We start from the raw sequence: 19,458 nt of genomic DNA, 5'->3' as shown, positions 1-19,458 counted from the left end.
TTCCTAGCAAAATAGATAAATATTACTCAGAGTGTTTTATTAGCGGGTGGGATCCTTTATGCCCAGTTCACTGGGTTCTGCAAAGTATCCCAGGATTTATCATGCCCTCCTGCCCTTTTCATTTCATTTTGCTTTTTTTTTAATAAAAAAAATCCTTTGCCCTTCTGGGTGCACGAGGATCATTGTAGTTGTTATCTCAAATGAGCGCTTGTCATGCAGGCGGGAGGGGTAGTGGTAGGGAAAGGCTGCTCTTTGTTTCCACACGTGGGTTTTCGAGCTGCGCTTGCTGCAGCCAGCTTGGCATGCAAATCTAAAGCCATACCATTGGCCAGAATGGCAATGCGCAGCGTAAAGGCCCCAGCCCACCCCCTGCCTTCCGCATTTGTGTCCCTATAAATTGCTTGCATTCCAGAGGGGAGCGGTGTTGAGTCTGTTACAGCAAAAACAAAGGAGCCTTGTGACTGCTTAAAGGCTTATCTGATCTGTGGCGGCAGAACCTTTCCCGGGCTGAAACCCACATCATCAGATGTGTGAAGCGTTGCTCTCTGCTGGCAGAGAAATATTCCTGAGCTTTGGGAAGAGATATCACAGTCTACCTCTTTCATACCATGGGCTGTTCACACTCCCCTCCATCTCTGTCCATGTGTAGGGATTGATCTACAGGCTTAGGGTAATATTTTGTGCTTGTTCCATACACCTGCCAGCCTCTTTTTGTTTTGGCTGTCTGTCTCTCCAGAAGGGGTAACAAAGACCTATCTAGTATCCTTAGGGATCAGTAGTCGAGCACCTGAGTGCCAAAGGTCCCAGGTTCTGCCCCTGGAAGCTCCAGGTAGGGACGAAAAAGATTTCTGTAGGAAACCTTGGAGTAGCACTGCTAGTCAGTGCAGGGCGGGGAACACAGGGGCCAAATGTGCCCCTCCACTTGGCCCTTCACCTCCTCAGCCATGTCCCACATTCCCAACCCTCACCAGCTGACCGGAATGAACTTGCGGTAAATCACACCGAGAAAGCTGGAGTGAACTATTAGCAAAACAGGATCCGCAAAACAGGCCTAATGAGCACAGCAACTCAGGTGGTGCCCCGTGAAGCCGTTGCCGAGACTATAGATCTCTGCCTCCCCACAGCCTGCTGTGTCTCCTCCTATCCAGAGTTTTCCCCATGCAATCTGAGACTGCGCCTGTGTGTCTGTGTTTGCTCCTCCCTCTTCATGCCTCTCCTGTTTCTTGGAGGCCAGCAGGGAAGGGGACACAAACCTGGCCCATCTTTGGCCTCCCTGTTCTCCTGCTTCAGCTTCTGATTCTGGGCTTTTCTCTGCCACAGACTCTCCTCCCTCACTAAGCCGTGTTATCTCTTTGGCTTCTGGCTCCTCCTCTTCCCAGTCTTCTCCGCTTTCCCCCTCCGACCACTCATTGTTGTCCCACCACGAATCCCCGGGCTCTGAGCCTTTGTGCCTTGGGGGTTCCCCAGCTGGTGCCTCCCACGATTCCTCTGCATCCATGATGCCAGCTATATTCTGCATCCTCCTCGAGTGTCATTGCCCAGCTGAAATGTGTCCTTGAACACTTAACAACGCTTGTCTGAAGGAAGGATAGAGAGGAGTTGTGAGGATGGGTGAAACTTTGCTGTGCTGTACCAAGGAACAGTTAAAGTAGTAGTAGTAGTAGTAATAATAATAATAATAATAATAATAATAATAATAAGAATTTATACCCTGTCCATCTGGCTGGGTTTCTCCAGCCACTCTGGGCAGCTACCAACAGAATTAGTAGAATTAGTGATGATAATAATAATAATAATAATAATAATAATAATAATAATAATAGAAAAGTGATAAAACATCAGACATAAATAACTTCCCTAAACAGGCCCGCCTTCAGATGTCTTCTAAAAGTCAGGTGTTTATTTCCTTGATATCTGATGGGAGAGCGTTCCACAGGGCAGGCGCCGCTATTGAAAAGGCCTTCTGCTTGGTTCCCTGTAACCTCACTTCTTGCAGGAAGGGAACTGCCAGAAGGCCCTCGGCACTGGACCTCAGTGTCCGGGCAGAACAATGGGGGTGGAGATGCTCCTTCGGGTCTACTGGGCTGAGGCCATTTAGGGCTTTAAAGGCCAGCACCAACACTTTGAACTGTGCTCGGAAATGTATTGGGAGCCAATGAAGGTCTTTCAGGACTGGTGTTACATGGTCCCGGTGGCTGCTCCCAGTCACCAGTCTAGCTGCCGCACTCTGGATTAGTTGTATTTTCCGTGTCACCTTCAAAGGTAGCCCCACGTAGAGAGCATTGCAGTAGTCCAAGCAGGAGATAACCAGAGCTTGCACCACTCTGGCGAGACAGTCCGCAGGCAGGTCATTCATCCACTTTTTTGCCTTAACACAGAGTCAGGCCATTCATTCGTCTTTCTCAGTATTGTTCAGGCATCCCCAAACTGTGGCCCTCCAGATGTTTTGGCCTACAACTCCCATGATCCCTAGCTAACAGGACCAGTGGTCAGGGAAGATGGGAATTGTAGGCCAAAACATCTGGAGGGCTGAAGTTTGGGGATGCCTGGTATTGTCTATACAGACTCTCCAGGGGTTCAGGCAAGTGTCTCTCTCCCAGCCCTGCCTGGAGATTCCAGGGATCAAACCTTCCGCATGCAAGGCAGATGATCCACCACTGAGCCACAACGGGAGGATGCTCTGGGGAAAACTTTGGGCAGAGCATGTCCTTGGCGGCGCTGCAAATGACTTCCTTCTCTGCCTTTCTCATGGCAGCGAGCTGGTTTCCTTTACTATTTGGCCAGGCCCCTGTTATAATAACCGGGGAAAGGGGCCTTAGCCCCCCCATCCACACTTCCTGCTCCTTGCCAAAGCCCTGACATCACGCCCTGCGGTTCAGTCGATAAACACGCCAGCAGTAAATTAAAAGCCGAATATCTGAGGGAAGCGGAGGGGGAAAGGATGCCCAGCAAGCCCGGCATCCGTCTTTTCATTCGGGAGCCGCTGCTGAACACTTGGCACCGGCCTGCGAATGGGAAGTGGGTCGTCCACAGCCAATATGCTGTGTCAAAAATAGCCCCCCCGCCCCCGCCGCAGGGTGTGCTGGCAGACAGAAGGGAAGTGCTTCATGCTACGAGCCCTTAAGGGAGTCATCGTGTCACTCAGCACACCTGCGGGACGTTTCCTGGTTGTGGTCTTTATATATAGAAGGCCGGAGCTTCTCTGCACACAAGAGGGCAGGAGCCTCAAAAAATAGCACAGCTGCCCAGATTTCGTAGGCGGACTTTGTGCGCTTCCTTGCTTTTGCACGTTGGGGAGTCTGTACCGCTCTGGCTCTGTGCAACCCACACCTTCGCACACAAAATTCAGCATTCTTGTAGGGCCGAAGGGCATGGGAACGGCCACTGTTAAAATTCCCCCTCTGCAAGGAACCTTTCAGAGGGGTGACACCTTATACTTTGGGACTCCCTGCCTGTTGGTAATCTCAAACCTCTCCCATGAGACCTGTCTGCCCCCCCACCCCCATTTCCTCCTGTGATTGCAGAGGCCACGTTTTAGCCTTACACAAGGGCAGCCCTTGGGGGGGGGGCGCAGGGTTGTTTTGTTATATTCCTATGGAACGATGCATTCGTTCCCAGATCAGGGAAAAGAAAAACAGCAGCAAAAGCAATGAGGGATGTAGGTGATTGCAGCCTTTGTTTAAAACATACCCACGGACTGCGGTAGTTGTTGCATTAATTGCAGGAGACTGCGTACTTTCCCCACTCCATGCCTCCAAGGGGTCTTTTAGTCAGGAGGAGCATCTGTTGTCTTAAAGGATGTGATTAACGTCACACTTTGATGTTGATGTTGTACGTTTGCACCAAGCTCATCTGCTTTGAGGACGCTGGCTTAATGAGTTAGTAAACATTACAGGTGGCCCTGGCTATTTTTAGCCTGGCTCATGCCTCTTCTCTGCTTTGCACATCTTATGCTGTACGGAAGAAGGACGTTTCAACCAGTGTCCTTGGCACTTCTGAAGCTATCGTGACCATCCCAGGGCACTCGGCGCTCCTGGCATCTTTGCAAGGCGAGGCGAATGGCGGCTGAGCCGATGTTCCCGGCGTCAGAGCGAGGGTCTCGCTTGAATGGATGCCCCCGCCTCAGGGCGCATGGCAATTCCCTTTTGAAGTAAGACCGCCACATTTAGGACTTTTCAGTTCAGAGAAGCGGCGAGTAGAAGGTGACAGGACAGAAGTTTGCAAAATTATGTGTGGCATGGGGAAATTGTCATATATAGAATCAATAGAGTTGGAAGGGAACACGTGGGTCATCTAGTCCAACCCCCTGCAATGCAGGGATATTTTGTCCAACGTGGGGCTCAAACTCACAACCCTGGGATTAAGAAACGTCAGCTGGTGCAGAATTCAGTGGCCAGGTTGGTCACCGGAGCAAGACGGTTTGAGTATCTTACACCGATCCTGGCCCAACTGCTCTGGCTACCAATTAGTTTCCGGGCCCAATTCAAAGTGCTGGTTTTGACGTATAAAGGCTTAAACGGCTCAGGATCACAATACCTCAAGGACTACCTCTTTCCATAAGAACCTACCCGGACCCTGAGATCATCTTCTGAGGCCCTCCTCAAGAGGTCTGGAGGGTGGCAACACGAGAACAGGGCCTTTTCTGCAGTGGCTCCCCGTGTGTGGAATGCTCTCCCCAGGAAAGTTCGCTTGGGGCCTTCATTATACACCTTCAGGCACCGGGCAAAAGTGTTCCTTTTTAACCAGGCCTTTGGTTGATCTGATTTACATCCTATGCCCTTTTAAAACGTGTTTTCTTTGGGGGGGGCACTATTGGGTTGTTTTTATTTTTATTATGTATTTTGTGGTTTAATATCTTGATTTTATTCTGTGAACTGACCGGAGACTCCTGGGTATAGGGCGGTATATAAATCCAATAAATAATAATAATAATAAGAAATAAATAAAAGAGTCTCACGGTCTACCAACTGAGCTATCCAGCAGCTAGTAGATAGAGAAAAGCTTTTCTTCCTCTCTCAAGACACTAGAACTTATGGACATCCGAGGAAACTGGAGTGTTGGCATATTCGGGATGGATAACATGTACTTTTTTACGCAATTAAACTGTGGAACTTGCTTCCTGAAGAGACAGGGATAGGTCACCAACTTGGATGGCTTTAAAAGAGGATTAGACAAATTCATGGAGGTAGAGAGGGCTATCGATGGCTGCTAGCCAGGATGGGAGGCAGCGGTGGTTCTGAATCCCAGTTGCTAGAAGGCACAGGAAGGGAGAGGGCTCTTGTGTTTGAATCCTGCCTGCTGCTTTCCCACAGGCAACTGTTCCCACACTGTGAGAACAGGATGCTGGACTAGATGGGCCATTGGCCTGATCCAGCTAGGCTCTTCTCAGGTCCCTACGGCAAAGGCTCGTATTGGTCAGTGGGAGGACGTGGGGACCATCTCTGTATACAGCTGGTTTTCCGTGACAGCCTTTGCCTTCAAGCATCCTAATGTAGGGCTTCCTTCTCTCTCTCTCTCTCCCCCCCTCCATAGAAAACGCTACTTTTGAACTGGGAGCTACGTGGATCCATGGTTCCAATGGAAACCCCATCTATCATCTAGCAGAAGATAATGGCTTACTCGAGGAGACGACAGATGGCGAGAGGAGTGTGGGCCGCATCAGCCTGTACTCCAAGAATGGGGTGGCTTATCACCTCACCAACAACGGTCAAAGGATCCCGAAAGATGTGGTTGAAGAATTCAGTGATTTATACAACGAGGTTTGTCGTCGATGAGTTCTTTAGAACAAATCTGTAGACGGCTTCGTGGCACCAAAGCTGTCAAAGCAGTTTAGACGGTTGCAGGGTTGACCAAGGAGCCTTTCAAGAGTTGTGTCCCCCCCACAGGGACACATCTGCACATAGCTGTCAAGTTTTCCATTTTCTCGTGAGGAAGCCTATTCAGCATAAGGGAATTTCCCTTAAAAAAGGGAGAACTTGACAGCTATGCATCTGCATTAGGTATTCACACACACTCCTCTCATAGCTGCCAAGTTATCCCTTTTTTTAAGGGATTTTCCCTCATGCTGAATAGGCTTCCGCACGAGAAAAGGGAAAACTTGGCAGCTATGACCCCTCTTCACCCTGCTGATGCTTCCTGCTATCAACACAAGGCTTTTCTGAAGTGTAATGATGGCAGAGGAATGGGGGAATGGGTCATTTTGGAATCCCCCTGACAAAAAAAACAAAAAAACGACCCTCTTGAAGCCTAAGAAGCTTTCAATTGACTGCAAGAGAAGGCTTCTTTCAGGTCTAATAACAATCAAGGAGAGGCATTCCCCTCCCCCCTGGTGCTGGTGTGTGTCTCAGCTGGGGAGAGTTAACTCTTTCCTTCTCACTTCTAACACCCCACCCACCCATTGCAGATTGTGTCTATCCCTCAGTTAACCTGGGGGCTGGCCTTGTATTGAAGCCAACAGAAGGTCTTTTTTTTAGCCTAATTGTTTCTCTCTCTCTCTCTCTCTCTCTCTCTCTCTCTCTCTCTCTCTCTCTCTCTCTCTCTCTCTCTCTCTCTCTGTGTGTGTGTGTGTAAGACAGAGGGATCTTCCTGGAAATTGCAACTGGCGTTAGAAGGTTAACTCTTACCTCCCCAGCTATGCTCTACAGGACAATCACGTCCTACCGCCACCCCCAGTTAAGAGTGGACAAGAGCAAAAACACCTTTTTCAGGCCTAATTCACTTCTTCCTCCCCCACTTAATTGTCATTTTGCGTGCGGGGAGGGAAAATGTGTGGTTGTGCATGTGTGCACTGTTGCAATTTGTGTGGTGTGCACAACAGATTCTCCAGCTTGCAATTGTTGTTGTTTTTAATAAGTTTTTATTTAAGTTTTTCCGTGTTGCAAAACAAAACAAACAAACAAACAAACATATAAACAGGGAAAGGTAAACCTATGGTCTCCAGCTTGCAGTTGTTCATACAGGCGCAAGAAAGTCTGGTGACCCTAGAAATCCGACATGACCCACTTGGGACTGTTGCTCTTAAGTTTGTCTCCGCTGGCCTGGTGGGTTTCTCTTTCGGATCCTCCTTTGGTCAGCCACAGTTCCAGGCCACACCTGACACCCCTCCTGTCCCAAGTTTCAGGGTTTTCTGAGGTCCTGTTTCTTGACTTGGTGCAAATCTGCTTTACTGTGCTTTGTCTCATTTTATCCTCTCTGGGTCCCTGAGAAAGTGGATTAGGAAGAGAGGTTGAGATGTGCCTGAGGCCACCCAGGGAGGGGCAGTTCATGCACAGCAACGAGCTCCGCCACTCATAAATTGGCACTTTGCTGCCTGTGCATGTGAAAGTGGGAAAGGAGCATTTTGAATCACAGCAAATAGCTATGCCCTCTCTTCACAGGTGGAGGCAGCATTGCTTCTGAACACCAGTGGCTGAAAGTCACAGGAGACAGGGAGGGCCAATATAGAAGCCTTTTAAAAGAAGATAAGCTATATTCATGGAGGAGAGGGCTAGTCATGGCTACTAGCCAGGGTGGTAATGCTCCCTCTCCCTCTCCACAGTTCAGGGTTTCTGAATCCAAGTCGCTGGAAACCACAGGACAGGGGTCCTCAAACTACGGGCCGCTGGCCAGATCCAGTCCGCCAGGGTCTCCTGATCCTGGCCCGCCCGGCAATTGCAGAACCCGCCACTGTCTTAACGGGCCTTTATTTTAAATATTGTATTGTTTTCCCTGTTTTTCGTGCACCACAAATAAATAAAATATGCGCAAAGGAATTCGTTCATATTTTTTTTCAAACTATAGTCCAGCCCCCAACAGTGTCTGAGGGACAGTGCACTGGGCCCCTGTTTAAAAAGTTTGAGGACCCCTGCCACAGGAGGAGAGAGTGCTGCTCTTGTGTTCGAATCCTGCTTGCTGGTTTCCCACAGGCACATGCTTGGCCACTCTGAGAACAGGATGCTGGACTAGATGGGCCACTTGCCTGATCCTGCAGGCTCTTCTTTTGTTCTTACCGGAAGCCATGTGCATTTGGCAAAGGGAGGTGGCTCAGTCGGCGGGCATTTGCTTTGAATACTGAATAATAATAATATTAATAATAATAATAATTTATTATTTATACCCTGCCCATCTGGCTGGGTTCCCCCAGACACTCTGGACGGCTTCCAATAGAAAGAAAAATAAAATAATCGATTAAACATTAAAAGCCTCTCTAAACAGGGCTGCCTTCAAATGTCTTCTAAAAATCTGGTAGCTGTTTCTCTCTTTGACATCTGATGGGAGGACATTGCACAGGGTGGGCGCCACTACCGAGAAGGCCCTCTGCCTGGTTCCCTGCAACTTGGCTTCTCGCAATGAGGGAACCGCCAGAAGGCCCTCGGTACTGGACCTCAGTGTCTGGGCAGAACAATGGGGGTGGAGACGCTCCTTCAGGAAGACACCAGGTTCCGTCTCCTGGTAGGGCTGGTGGAGACCCCCGCCTGAAACGTTAAGAGCTGCTGCCCATCAGTGTTGACCATGCTCAGCTAGATAAACCAATGGGCTTACTCAATATTAAGCCTGCTTCCTGCGTTCCCTGATGTGGGAGGTGCAGCATTCCAAATAGAGACTGAGCGGAGAGTCAGACCTGGGTTTCCTGCCTTGCAAGCTTAAAATAACAGTTACAGGTAGGTAGCCGTGTTGATCTGACGTAGTCAAAATAAAACATAAAAATAAAATTCCTTCCAGTAGCACATTAGAGACCAACTAAGTTTGTCATAGGTATGAGCTTTCGTGTGCATGCACACGAAAGCTCATACCTATGACAAATTTAGTTGGTCTCTAAGGTGCTACTGGAAGGAATTTTATTTTTATGTTTTATTTAAATAACAGGGCACTGTCTCCAGGCTTACATCATCCCTCTGCAGAGCTCACCCCTCTCCATACATGCATTGAAAGGCCAACCTGCAGTGCTCCATGCAGCTAGGGAAGCCAAGAAAGGAGGGTTCATGGACAGGCGTAGTATTGCCTGTACCTGGAAGCATGTGCCCACAAACATGCACCCAGTGTGTCGGGGTGGGGGTGGGGGTCAGGCGGACTGTGCCATCTCTCAGGCTATGTGCAGTCATGGGACATGAAGAGGTCAAGCCCTGTACTGTGAGCCAGGCTTGGTATCTGTCCTTTTCACCCTGCGGTTTCTCATATATGTATGTGCTGGGTCCCACATTGGACAAAAGATTCCTGCATTGCAGGGGGTTGGACTGGATGACCCTCATGGTCCCTTCCAGCTCTACAGTACTGTGTTCCACAGTCCTACGGAAGGAAGCCCCTCTGAGTTCTGTGCTGCTCCCTCCCATGTAAGTCTGCCAAGGTCTCCAGCATTGGAGGTTTCCAGCACCGAGCCTGCCTGAGAAAAGCTATGGGGGCTGCTTTGGAGGTGTATTAGTCAGATCCTCTTAGAACATTCCTAGCGCCACTCAAAATGCAGGGAATTAGGGTCATGCAGCTGACTTAAGCTCTATCCCTTCTCCCTCCTCTTGGGGTTCTTCAGCAATTGGTTCAGATAAGTGTTTGAAGTTTTAAAAAGTAGGCCCTTTTTCTACAAAAGGAAAAGGGAAGGGCATTCAAAAACAGGCTGTGGCTAATTGAGCCTCTGCCCAGTTACTTAATGTATTTTAATGTGGTTTTGCTCTCCTTGTGAACGTGCAATCTTCTTACGGCCAGCGAGCGGCTTAGCGTTCTGCTGAAGCCAAGGGTTGCAGCGACTTTGATATCTTGGTGCAAGCCAGGGGTTCTGACCTCCCCAAAGCAAGAGGGGTGGTCCCCAGTGAAATCCACCGGTTCCATTTAATGCAGCAGGAGGAGGAAGCTGGGTGCCCCCTTAACTTTTAGCAAGCCTCTAGTTGGAAACACCAGGCCCTTGATCATCTTTCTGTAGCTACGTGATCAAGGTCACATTGCCCGCCTTGGCTGATTAGTTCCCCTGAATTACTGGCCATCAAAGGTTGTTTTCCCCTCTCTGCTTACCATGCATGTTGACACAGAGCTTATTATCCATGCTCCGGTGGCTAGTTTCATGTGGAGAGCATGACTTGGTGCGAATCGGGATGGCAAGAACTCCGTCCATGGAAAATGCTCAGAATGTTTAGAATTGCAACACTGTTTGAGGCTAAAATGGCCCAGTCTGGGCTGCGTTGCTGCCTTTAAAAGATTGCATTTGCTTCTGCGGTCCAGTTAGCCTGATGGCTAGCTTGTTATAGGGTGGGATGGAGCTTCTACAGTGTCAATTTGGTGATTAAATATGTGAAACTCTTTTGAGTTTCTTCTGGCAGTTCCCTCCCTGTGAGAAGTGAAGTTGCAGGGAACCAGGCAGAGGGCCTTCTTGGTAGTGGCTCCTGCACTGTCATCAGATGTAAAAGAAATAAACAACTATCTGACTTTTGGAAGACATTTGAAGGCAGCCCTGTTTAGGGAAGTTTTTAATGTTTGATATTTTACTGTTTTATATATGCTGAAAGCTACCCAGAATGGCTGGGGAAACCCAACCAGATGGGTGGGGTATAAAACAACAACAACAACAACAACAACAACAACAACAACAACAACAACAACACTCAAGGAAGCACTATATAGATGCAAAGTATTTTGTATAATTAGTATTTATGTTACAAGGTAAATTGTGCAGTTTCCCCTGGGTTTCCTCTAAATCCCAGGCAAATAGTTTATACAGTCGTACCTCGGAAGTTGAACGGAATCCGTTCCGGAAGTCTGTTCCAAAGCGTTCGGAAACCAAGGTGAGGGTTCGGATTGGCTGCAGCCAATCTGAACCCGCATCTGATATTCGGGTTCCAAAGAATGTTTGGAAACTGGAACACTCACTTCTGGGTTTGAGGCGTTTGGGCTCCAAAATGTTCGACTTGCAAGACATTCGACTTCCAAGGTATGACTGTATCTCTACGAACAAAAGCAGGCATTCATCAGTTGGACTTACGTTTAATACTGTTTTTAGTGTCTGGTTTGCTCTAAGGTGGCCATGGAACGCACAGCACATCTGACGCATTGCATTCCTTGCTAATGTAGCTGTTTTACAATGTTGTGTTCATATATTTCTAGCTGGAAAATATTTGCATGTCCATAACTAGTAGGTTCTTCTGGTAACCTATAAGCATATTTAATACACTTGTCCCATAATTAAAGAAACTTTTCCAGCAACCATTTCCTGAAACAGCTGTGCAGGTGTGTATTCCCACCACGTATGGAAGTATGGTGTTGTTAACCCCTTTTGTGTGTCCCCTCTCCCTGTCTCGAGACAGGTCTATAACCTGACTCAGGAGTTCTTCCAGAGTGGTAAACCAGTCAATGCCGAGAGCAAGAACAGCGTGGGCGTCTTCACGCGAGATGTCGTGCGCAAGCGCATCAAAGCCGATCCGGACGACTCGGAGACGATCAGGAGGCTGAAACTTGCCATGATCCAGCAATACCTTAAGGTATGGAGAGTGATGGCGGGGTTTTGCTTGAGACGTTGCAGCACCATATAGCATAGGTTGGCAATAGCAAGTTGGCATGTGGCCGAGATTTTCAAAACCCCGTTTGTGGAATTCTCTCCCCGGGGCGGTTTGACTAGTGCCTTCGTTATACGCCTTTAGGTGCCAGATGAAAATGTTGCTCTTTTACCAGGCCTTTCCTGATTGACATTCATTGCCCTTTTAAAATGTGCTGTTGGGCAGAGGAGTTACTGGGTTGTCCTTGTCTTCATTCCTATTATGAATTTTGTGTTTTTCTATTGTGATTTTATGTTGTAAAGTGCACTAGGATATGAACAGCCCCCATCTGAAAGCCCTTCTTCTCTGCCTCCTTTTCCCTAGGTGGAGAGTTGCGAGAGCAGCTCCCACAGCATGGACGAGGTGTCGCTCAGCGAATTCGGGGAGTGGACCGAAATCCCCGGGGCCCACCACATCATCCCGTGCGGTTTCATGAAGATCGTGGAGATCCTCTCCCGCGCCATCCCGGAATCGGTCATCCAGCTGAACAAGCCGGTCAAGTGCATCCACTGGAACCAGTCGGTCAGCAAGGAGATTGAAGGGGTGGCCGACCACAACAGCGACCGCACGGGGGAGCGGGACGTGGGCTGCCACGTCTGCGTGGAGTGCGAGGACTGCGAGTTCATCCTGGCCGACCACGTCATCGTGACGGTGTCCCTGGGGGTGCTGAAGAAGCACCATGAGAACATGTTCCACCCCCGGCTGCCCGAGGAGAAGGTGATGGCCATCCAGAAGCTGGGCATCAGCACCACGGACAAGATCTTCCTGGAGTTTGAGGAGCCCTTCTGGAGCCCCGAGTGCAACAGCATCCAGTTCGTATGGGAGGACGAGGCTGAGGCAGAGAGCCTCACCTACCCCGAGGGGATGTGGTACAGGAAGATCTGCAGCTTCGACGTTCTCTACCCGCCCGAGCGCTACGGCCACGTGCTGAGCGGCTGGATCTGTGGGGAGGAGGCCTTGATCATGGAGAAATGTGACGATGAAACCGTAGCAGAAACTTGCACTGAGATGTTGCGTAAATTTACAGGTCTGCGGCTGCCCCCCCCCACCTTTGTGTTTGGGTCCAGAGAGCGGAAAGGGCCGGGCCGGCTGGGGTGGGAGGCAACGCATTTAAAGCTGTTGTGTGCAAAGATGTTTATTCGACTTTACGCCCATCATAAAACACAACAAAACAAATCAAATCAAATAAAACAGCGGACTCGTACAAGCCACAAATAATATAACACAATTCACATCTCACAAGGACAAATATTAACAACTCAAAAAAGAAAAGTTTAAGATTAAGATTAAAATTTAGGCACTATGCTAAAATCAACATCTGATGTCATTTTAGAAAATGCTTATAACGATCAATAATCAGCTAACATTCCATTCCGTCTCTTGTACGCTGTCGTGACTTTCCCGGAGAATCATGGGAAGTGTAGTTTACTAAGGGTGCTGAGGATTGCAGCTCTGTGAGGGTTCTCCTAGCAACTCTCAGCGTCCTTCACAAACCACAGTTCCCAGGGTTCTTTGGTGGGAGCCATGATTATTAAAGTGGCACGGGACTGCTTTAAAGGTCTGGTGCGGATGCAACCATGGTAAAATGAGGAGTAGCGCTATGGCTTAATGTGTCATGCTCAGATTTTAGCTTTTCTACACACTTCATGGGTCGCCTTAGGCAAACCTATGTCTTAGCCTCAGTTCACCCTGCTGCATTAAAGAGGCGGTACTAATTGCAGGTGTGCGAAGCCTTCGTTCGTCATTATTGATCTTCTCATTACTTAGGACTCTTGGTAAATTTCAGAGGACCCTGGGAGCACAGCTTTGAAAATGCTGCCATGGCTCCTCCTGGGAAAATTATCCCATGAACTTTGCCTGCCATAGCTGCCAAGTTCTCCCTTTTTTTAAGGGAAATTCCCTTATGCTGAATAGGCTTCCTCGTGAGAAAAGGGAAAACTTGGCAGCTATGTTGCCTGCAGACAGGGTCAGATCTAGACTGTCATCTTTTCCATTCGTGATCACTTGTGCTTGGTGCCCCTTTCATCCCAGAAACTATTTATCTAGGGGGACTTTGATTTCCCCCACATGTTAGCATAATGGATTATTTGGATTTGCTGTCCAAACAGCCCAGACTTCAGGCAGGCTACGAGCCATTGACAACTGCGGCTCTTTGTAAACCTGATTAAAGTGGTGCCTCGTTCAAAACAACTCAGTTTCTTGTACACAGCCTTTGTCGGCTAAGCCCTCGGATGTTAGGTGCCTGGATTTCAGGGGAGCCAGAAGCTTTCAAGTTCACAGGATTGCTGTATCTTCTCGCTGCTGCCCAACCGTTCAGGAGCTCACGGGCACAACCGTGCCTCTCGCCCTTTTGCACTCTTATGTGTGTGTTCCTGAGGATGACTTTAGCCATGCTAAAATCCCAGCTCTCCTTTTGATCTTTCCACGTTGCTGGTCTTCTGTGATATTACTCAGATGGCGTCAGCATTGGAATTGAGCAACACCTTTGGTCTGAGGTCAGTAATCAGTCGCCACAAATGTCATTGCCAGCAGGCCACCCATCTTCTAAGTGTGGCGATCTCCTGTTCCATTGCAGAGTGGGGTTCGTCTCAGGAAAAGGCTGTAGTTCAGAGATAGAACATCTGCTTTGCAACATCCAGGTTCAGCCGTCCGCATCTCCTAGCAGGACTGCAAATGTCTCCTACCTGAAGACCTGGAGAGCTGCTGGTCTGACCTGATATAACACAGTTTCCTATATTCCTAACAAAACTTAAATAGTCACATAAACAATAGACTAATCTCATGTTAATAAACAGACAATAAAATTAAATGGTGCACTGATAACTCACAATAAAGTCTAAGCGTAACACTTTGCTGCTGCTGCAAACACAGCGAAAACAACCCAGGAGTTAAAAACTCAACTTGATTGGTGTAAGGGACGAGTGCTTCAGGTTGTCTTTGCCGGTGGGAGAGATCATCGTGTCTCACTGGTCAGCTACTGCCAGTCTTAAGATGTGCAGTCCCCGGTCCAAAAATTGCAGACCTGCCACCGTCCGCCTGCTTCAGTGGGTGCTTGGAGCTCAGCGTGTCACTTGACAAGAGAACTGAATTTCTGCACCAGCCAAAAAAGAACCCAAAAAGTTTGACATTACCCGCAAAGGTGCACCCCTCCTTTGTCTCCTGAGACAGACAGATGATAAAAATACAATAACATAATTGAAACTAAGTCTTGACCCCAAGAAAAACCCCTGAAACAATATCCCATCCCAGGAGATGGCAGAGACTGTCCAGTTCCTCAATACTCCCTAGATAAAAATTCATACTAGAAACATGGATTGCGGTGCAATGATTTCCTCTAGAACACGACTCTTTCAATTAATGCATCCAATGTTTGTCTGAACCACCAGGAGTCATTGTCATTGAAGTGTGTGCACATTTTCACAGGGTCATGCGATATATATCTGGTTAGCTGAACTTGGACTATTTTTTGAGGCCTCTTTCCCCTGACGACTTTGCGCCTTCTCTTTCGGTCTAGGGAATCCGGACATTCCGAAACCTCGGCGGATCTTGCGATCCTCGTGGGGCAGCAATCCTTACTTCCGCGGCTCCTATTCCTACACTCAAGTTGGGTCGAGCGGAGCAGACGTAGAGAAACTCGCAAAGCCACTGCCTTATACCGAGAGCTCCAAGACGGTTGTAAGTATAATCCCGGAAATGAACCCCTCGAAATGGCTCTGCCAGAAAGAATGCTCCTTTGAAAAATGGGCCAATGGGTAGGAAAAAATCTGCAACAAATTATTAAAACTGGGAAGGGTGCAAGTTTTTTGTCTGGGGTGCAATAGAAAGGACCAAGGGCAAACAGTCATTTTTCTGTCCTATTGCCAATATTAAATGCTTGAGAATTGTAGGTCGGATCCTCCAGTCCCTAAATATTAGCCCCAAAGAACATGCGAGGGCTGGGTGTGCAGCCACAGGATGGGGCACAGGGTGAAATGGCATATGGGGAGTGAACACTCCACCATTGGGGATTATGGCATGCCAGCACGGTCCACAGTCCTCATAACATTTATTTAAGATAGTATTTTTATGCTGCCATATTATAAACTACTAGCTGGCCACGCGTTGCTGTGGCTCAGTCTGTTAAATGGAGCCTCAGAGTCCCCCTGTTTTACACGTGTTATGTTTACACAGGCACATCCCTGTGACTACCCACTCTGTTCCGACCCGTTACCTATCCCGCCCCCTCCCCACCCAGGCGAGCCCCCACATCCACTTGGCCTAGTCTGGAAAGTGGCCTAGTCTGGAAAGCCGAGCCTAGATGCTGTGGAGAGGGAAGCTTTCCTAGGTGCACTACCAGTGTAGCCGTCGCTAGAGGGCGCTGTTTTGCAACCTCTCCTGTGCTCACAGCATGCACTTTCGTATGATTTGTGAGTTCTGAAACACGGGGTTTTAGGCGTTTTACCTGGCGTAGGTGACACATCTGTCTTTGAAAACGGTATGGGGTCACTCGGGTAGTCACATTTGACTTTGTGTCCAAATTTCAACGCTATCGGTAAAGTGGTTTTGTTGAACATTGGAGACGAAGGAACATACCAGTTTACATTTTTATATACACAGATCAGGGCCGTGTATAGTAGTAGTAGTAGTAGTAGTAGTAGTGATTTAGGTTCAATAAGTTAACTCTTTATATTTGGACAACTTTTCTGCTGTGCTTTCTTGGAAGGAGAAAAATAATCATTTCCTTAATAACAATTTAAACAATTCATTTAACTAAAGCAATAACATTATAGCATATGTATCCATGTTTGTTAACTGATGTGGTTAAACTATTTATTTATTTATTTATTAAAAAAACAACCTTTGACTGAGTTTTAGCAAACATGCAGAACTTAAAACAAATCCTTATTTCCTGATGAATAGCCTTTGGACTATAATGTAGCTTTAATAGAAAACTATCTTTAGAAATATGTTTTACTCCAAAAGCATTTTATTTTAAAAATCTGATTAAAAATATATAAAAATCCTATTATTATTTTTTTAAAATCATTGATTTTATCCACCCTGATTTTCAATGATTTCTATGGAATTTTTCACACGCTTTACTCAAATATTAATTCAACCCAAACCTCTTTTGACTTCCGGTGTCATGTGACCGCGGTTTTCTTTGCACCCCTCGTTTTTTGGAATTTGAAAAGTTCAACACACCCCACTCAGGCAGTAGTATCCTTTGCCCAAGGCATTCAGGTCTCCCCCCCCCCCCCAAACACCATGCGCTCACGGAACATGGTGCGTTTGTGCTTGTGTGTGTATCTGCAAAGGGCTGTTCTCTTTCAAGACGTCTTTGGCTCTGCACATCTCATGAAAGACCTTGATTGCATGAATGGAGAAATGCCTGCATCCATGCAGTTCTGTGTTTTTTTTTGCCTGTGTCCAGTCCTTGCCTCCCCCTGACATTTTTATCTCTCCAAATACCTTTTCCTGACATGTGTTCTCTCCCCCTGTCCCCAACCTTTTCCCTCCCTCCCTCCCTTCCTGGATCTCCAGCCTATGCAGGTGATGTTTTCGGGCGAGGCCACCCACAGGAAGTATTATTCCACTACTCACGGTGCTTTGCTTTCTGGCCAGAGGGAGGCGGCCCACCTCCTCGAAATGTACCAAGACCTCTTGCAATGCAGAAACTGAAAGGGGCCTGAACCACTAACTCGTGATTCCTTTTACGGTTGTGTGTTTAAAGAAGTCTTTCCTTTTTTTTCTTTTCTAAAAGAACAAATTAATTAAAAAATTTTTTTTATCTTTTTATATCTATATCTCTATAAAAGTCTTAATTATTTTGACCCGTAGTTGACTGATGGTAGTTTATTTCCATGTATTGTACCTGTCAACAGGAAAAGGTTGCTCTTCCTGTCTGAGTGAAAGATTTTCTTTTGGTGTAATTTTGATTTCTGATTGCACACTTGGTGCTTCTTTTGGAGGTATTTTTCTCCCCCCCCTTCCCCAGGTCCCTGGTATTGTAAGTGCCTTCTATATTTCAATAAATGTTGTCATAACCACTGTGCTCTCGTGTGGCTCCATTTCAGCAGGGCTTGCCTGAGACTAGATCACACTCATCAGTGTTTTTCTAGGTCAAAACATAGCAATGGCATCCTCCATGGTGATCCTGCGGGGCATTGCTTTCTTTGCCGAATTTGGTTTTGCAAGTTCAGCCTTGCACTTGCTGGAAGCCACAGGTGGGAAGAGCTGCAATTGGGTCCTTCTTGCATGCTCCCTGCAGGCATCTGATTGGCCACCGTGAGACCAGGATACTACTGGAGTAGTTGAACCATTGGCTTGATCCCGCAGGGCTCTTTGGATCTTCCTGTGCCCCTTTGCCTTGGAAACGGGTATAAACGGTGTCTTGTATTTGGGTATAAACCATGCCCGGATAGAGTGTCTCTCTCTCTCTCCCCCTCTCCCTCTCCCTCTCCCTTAATTGTTGTGCCTAGACTCACAAAAGTGGGTTGAAATGCTCCTCCAGCAAGCTAGACAACACCTTTTGTGACATTGTCCTGTTAGTTCTAGCTTAGTTCCCATAGCTGAAACACTGGCTATGAACAGCAGTTCTATTAGAGCTGGGTGATACCTGGTTTTCAACATCGTGATACATCACATTGCGATATACTGATATATCACAGTGTCTGGAATAAGGATGGAGCTATGTAGAGGCATTGGCTTTGCAGTTTTCTCCGTATTGTGATATTTACATAGCATTCACACATACACACATCATGATTCACGATATATTGCCAGGTCAAAAAGATGAAACCGATATCATGATAGGGACTTCAAACTGGTTTGGGACGATATATCAATATCGTTCTATGAATTCTATGATTCTATTAAGCAGAGGCTTGACAGGCATATGTCAAGAATGCTTTGATGGTGTTTCCTGCTTGGCAGGGGGTTGGACTGGATGGCCCTAGTGGTCTCTTCCAACTCTACGATTCTATGATTCAATATATCGTCCAGCCTTGCAGCCCACCCTTTGGGTTTGCGCTGTGTGGCAAGCTGATATCTCTTTCTTTGACTCCTCCTGCTCCGCTTTTTGCAAGATGAAACATCAGTCCAGGGAGGTGGCCGCCAGGGATTTACAGCGCTGACGTTCTTCCTCTTGTTTTGTTGTTTGTGAAGCAATGGCTCAGAAACTGCCCATTTGCCTTTGTAGCCTCATCTCCACCATCTGTTTCTATACTGCTTCCCCACAAGATGCCCGAAGCATCTCGCTACGTCTCCAAATGAATGGTGACAATTCAAAACACGTTAGAAATGATGATCAATAATCAGCAAGCTCAAAAAAATCAATCTATACAAAATTGTGTGAAGCAATACAAGCAAGACAACATAGAATCAAAGATTATTAGAATCAGCGAGAACCACCTCTGCGTCACATTATTGCTGCTGTCTCTTTTTAAAAAAATTACGTTCCTAATCTGGTTATAAAGCTTCGGCATTTTGAACCCTACCTGTGGTTCTCCTTTTGTGTCTCTCTCCGCCCCTTCCTTCTTTTTGTACGAGCAAATGTTTGCCAAGACACATGTTCCCATTCAACGGCGCAAGGCAAAAGTCAACACGGAAATCCGAGCTATCGTAAGCAAATACCGTACTGAATGTCGAGCAGCTGTACAAGATCATCTCAACGTGGGCCAGGCAGCTAGAACTCGTTAACGTCTCATCGAGGCTTTTGTAACGTGGTGTGCGGCAGCATCCAGCCCAGGGTCCAAAAGCAGCTCCCTATGCTGTTGGGAGTGTGGTAACTCTTAGGGCAGCAGTGTGCTATAAGACTGCTGGTTTGAAGGGCTAAAGGAAGTGGGAGCTGCCCAAATAAAACAATGGAGAAATCCAGGATTTTAGCATCGCTGGGGCTGGGCTACATGCCACAGCCAAAAGAAGTAGCAAGCTTCCCTGTGGATTTTTTTTAAAGCCCAGCAGGTCTGCAGTCAGGTCAATGAAG

At 47.4% G+C, this 19,458-nt stretch overlaps 1 protein-coding gene across 6 annotated transcripts in view; it reads left to right on the top strand.

Moving 5' to 3' along the window:
• Nucleotides 1-17,522, top strand: part of SMOX (spermine oxidase) — a 61,634-nt gene extending 44,112 nt beyond the window's left edge. For 3 of the 6 annotated variants that reach the window (XM_088660665.1, XM_035103061.3, XM_088660664.1), the window contains exons 3-7: nt 5,533-5,759; nt 11,283-11,438; nt 11,817-12,519; nt 15,007-15,167; nt 17,016-17,522. In XM_088660665.1, coding sequence (XP_088516791.1) covers nt 5,533-5,759; nt 11,283-11,438; nt 11,817-12,519; nt 15,007-15,167; nt 17,016-17,153 — 1,385 coding nt within the window. In that variant the 3' untranslated portion in view covers nt 17,154-17,522. Of the gene's footprint in view, nt 1-5,532; nt 5,760-11,260; nt 11,439-11,816; nt 12,520-15,006; nt 15,168-17,015 lie in introns of all 6 variants that reach the window. The other 3 variants (XM_035103059.3, XM_035103060.3, XM_060278358.2) reach the window with 2 other exon arrangements.
• Nucleotides 17,523-19,458: the final 1,936 nt, after the last annotated feature.

This window comes from Zootoca vivipara, chromosome Z1 (assembly GCF_965207765.1).
Source record: "Zootoca vivipara chromosome Z1, rZooViv2.hap1.1, whole genome shotgun sequence".
NCBI lineage: Eukaryota > Metazoa > Chordata > Lepidosauria > Squamata > Lacertidae > Zootoca > Zootoca vivipara.
This window is presented reverse-complemented; position numbering and strand designations above follow the sequence as displayed.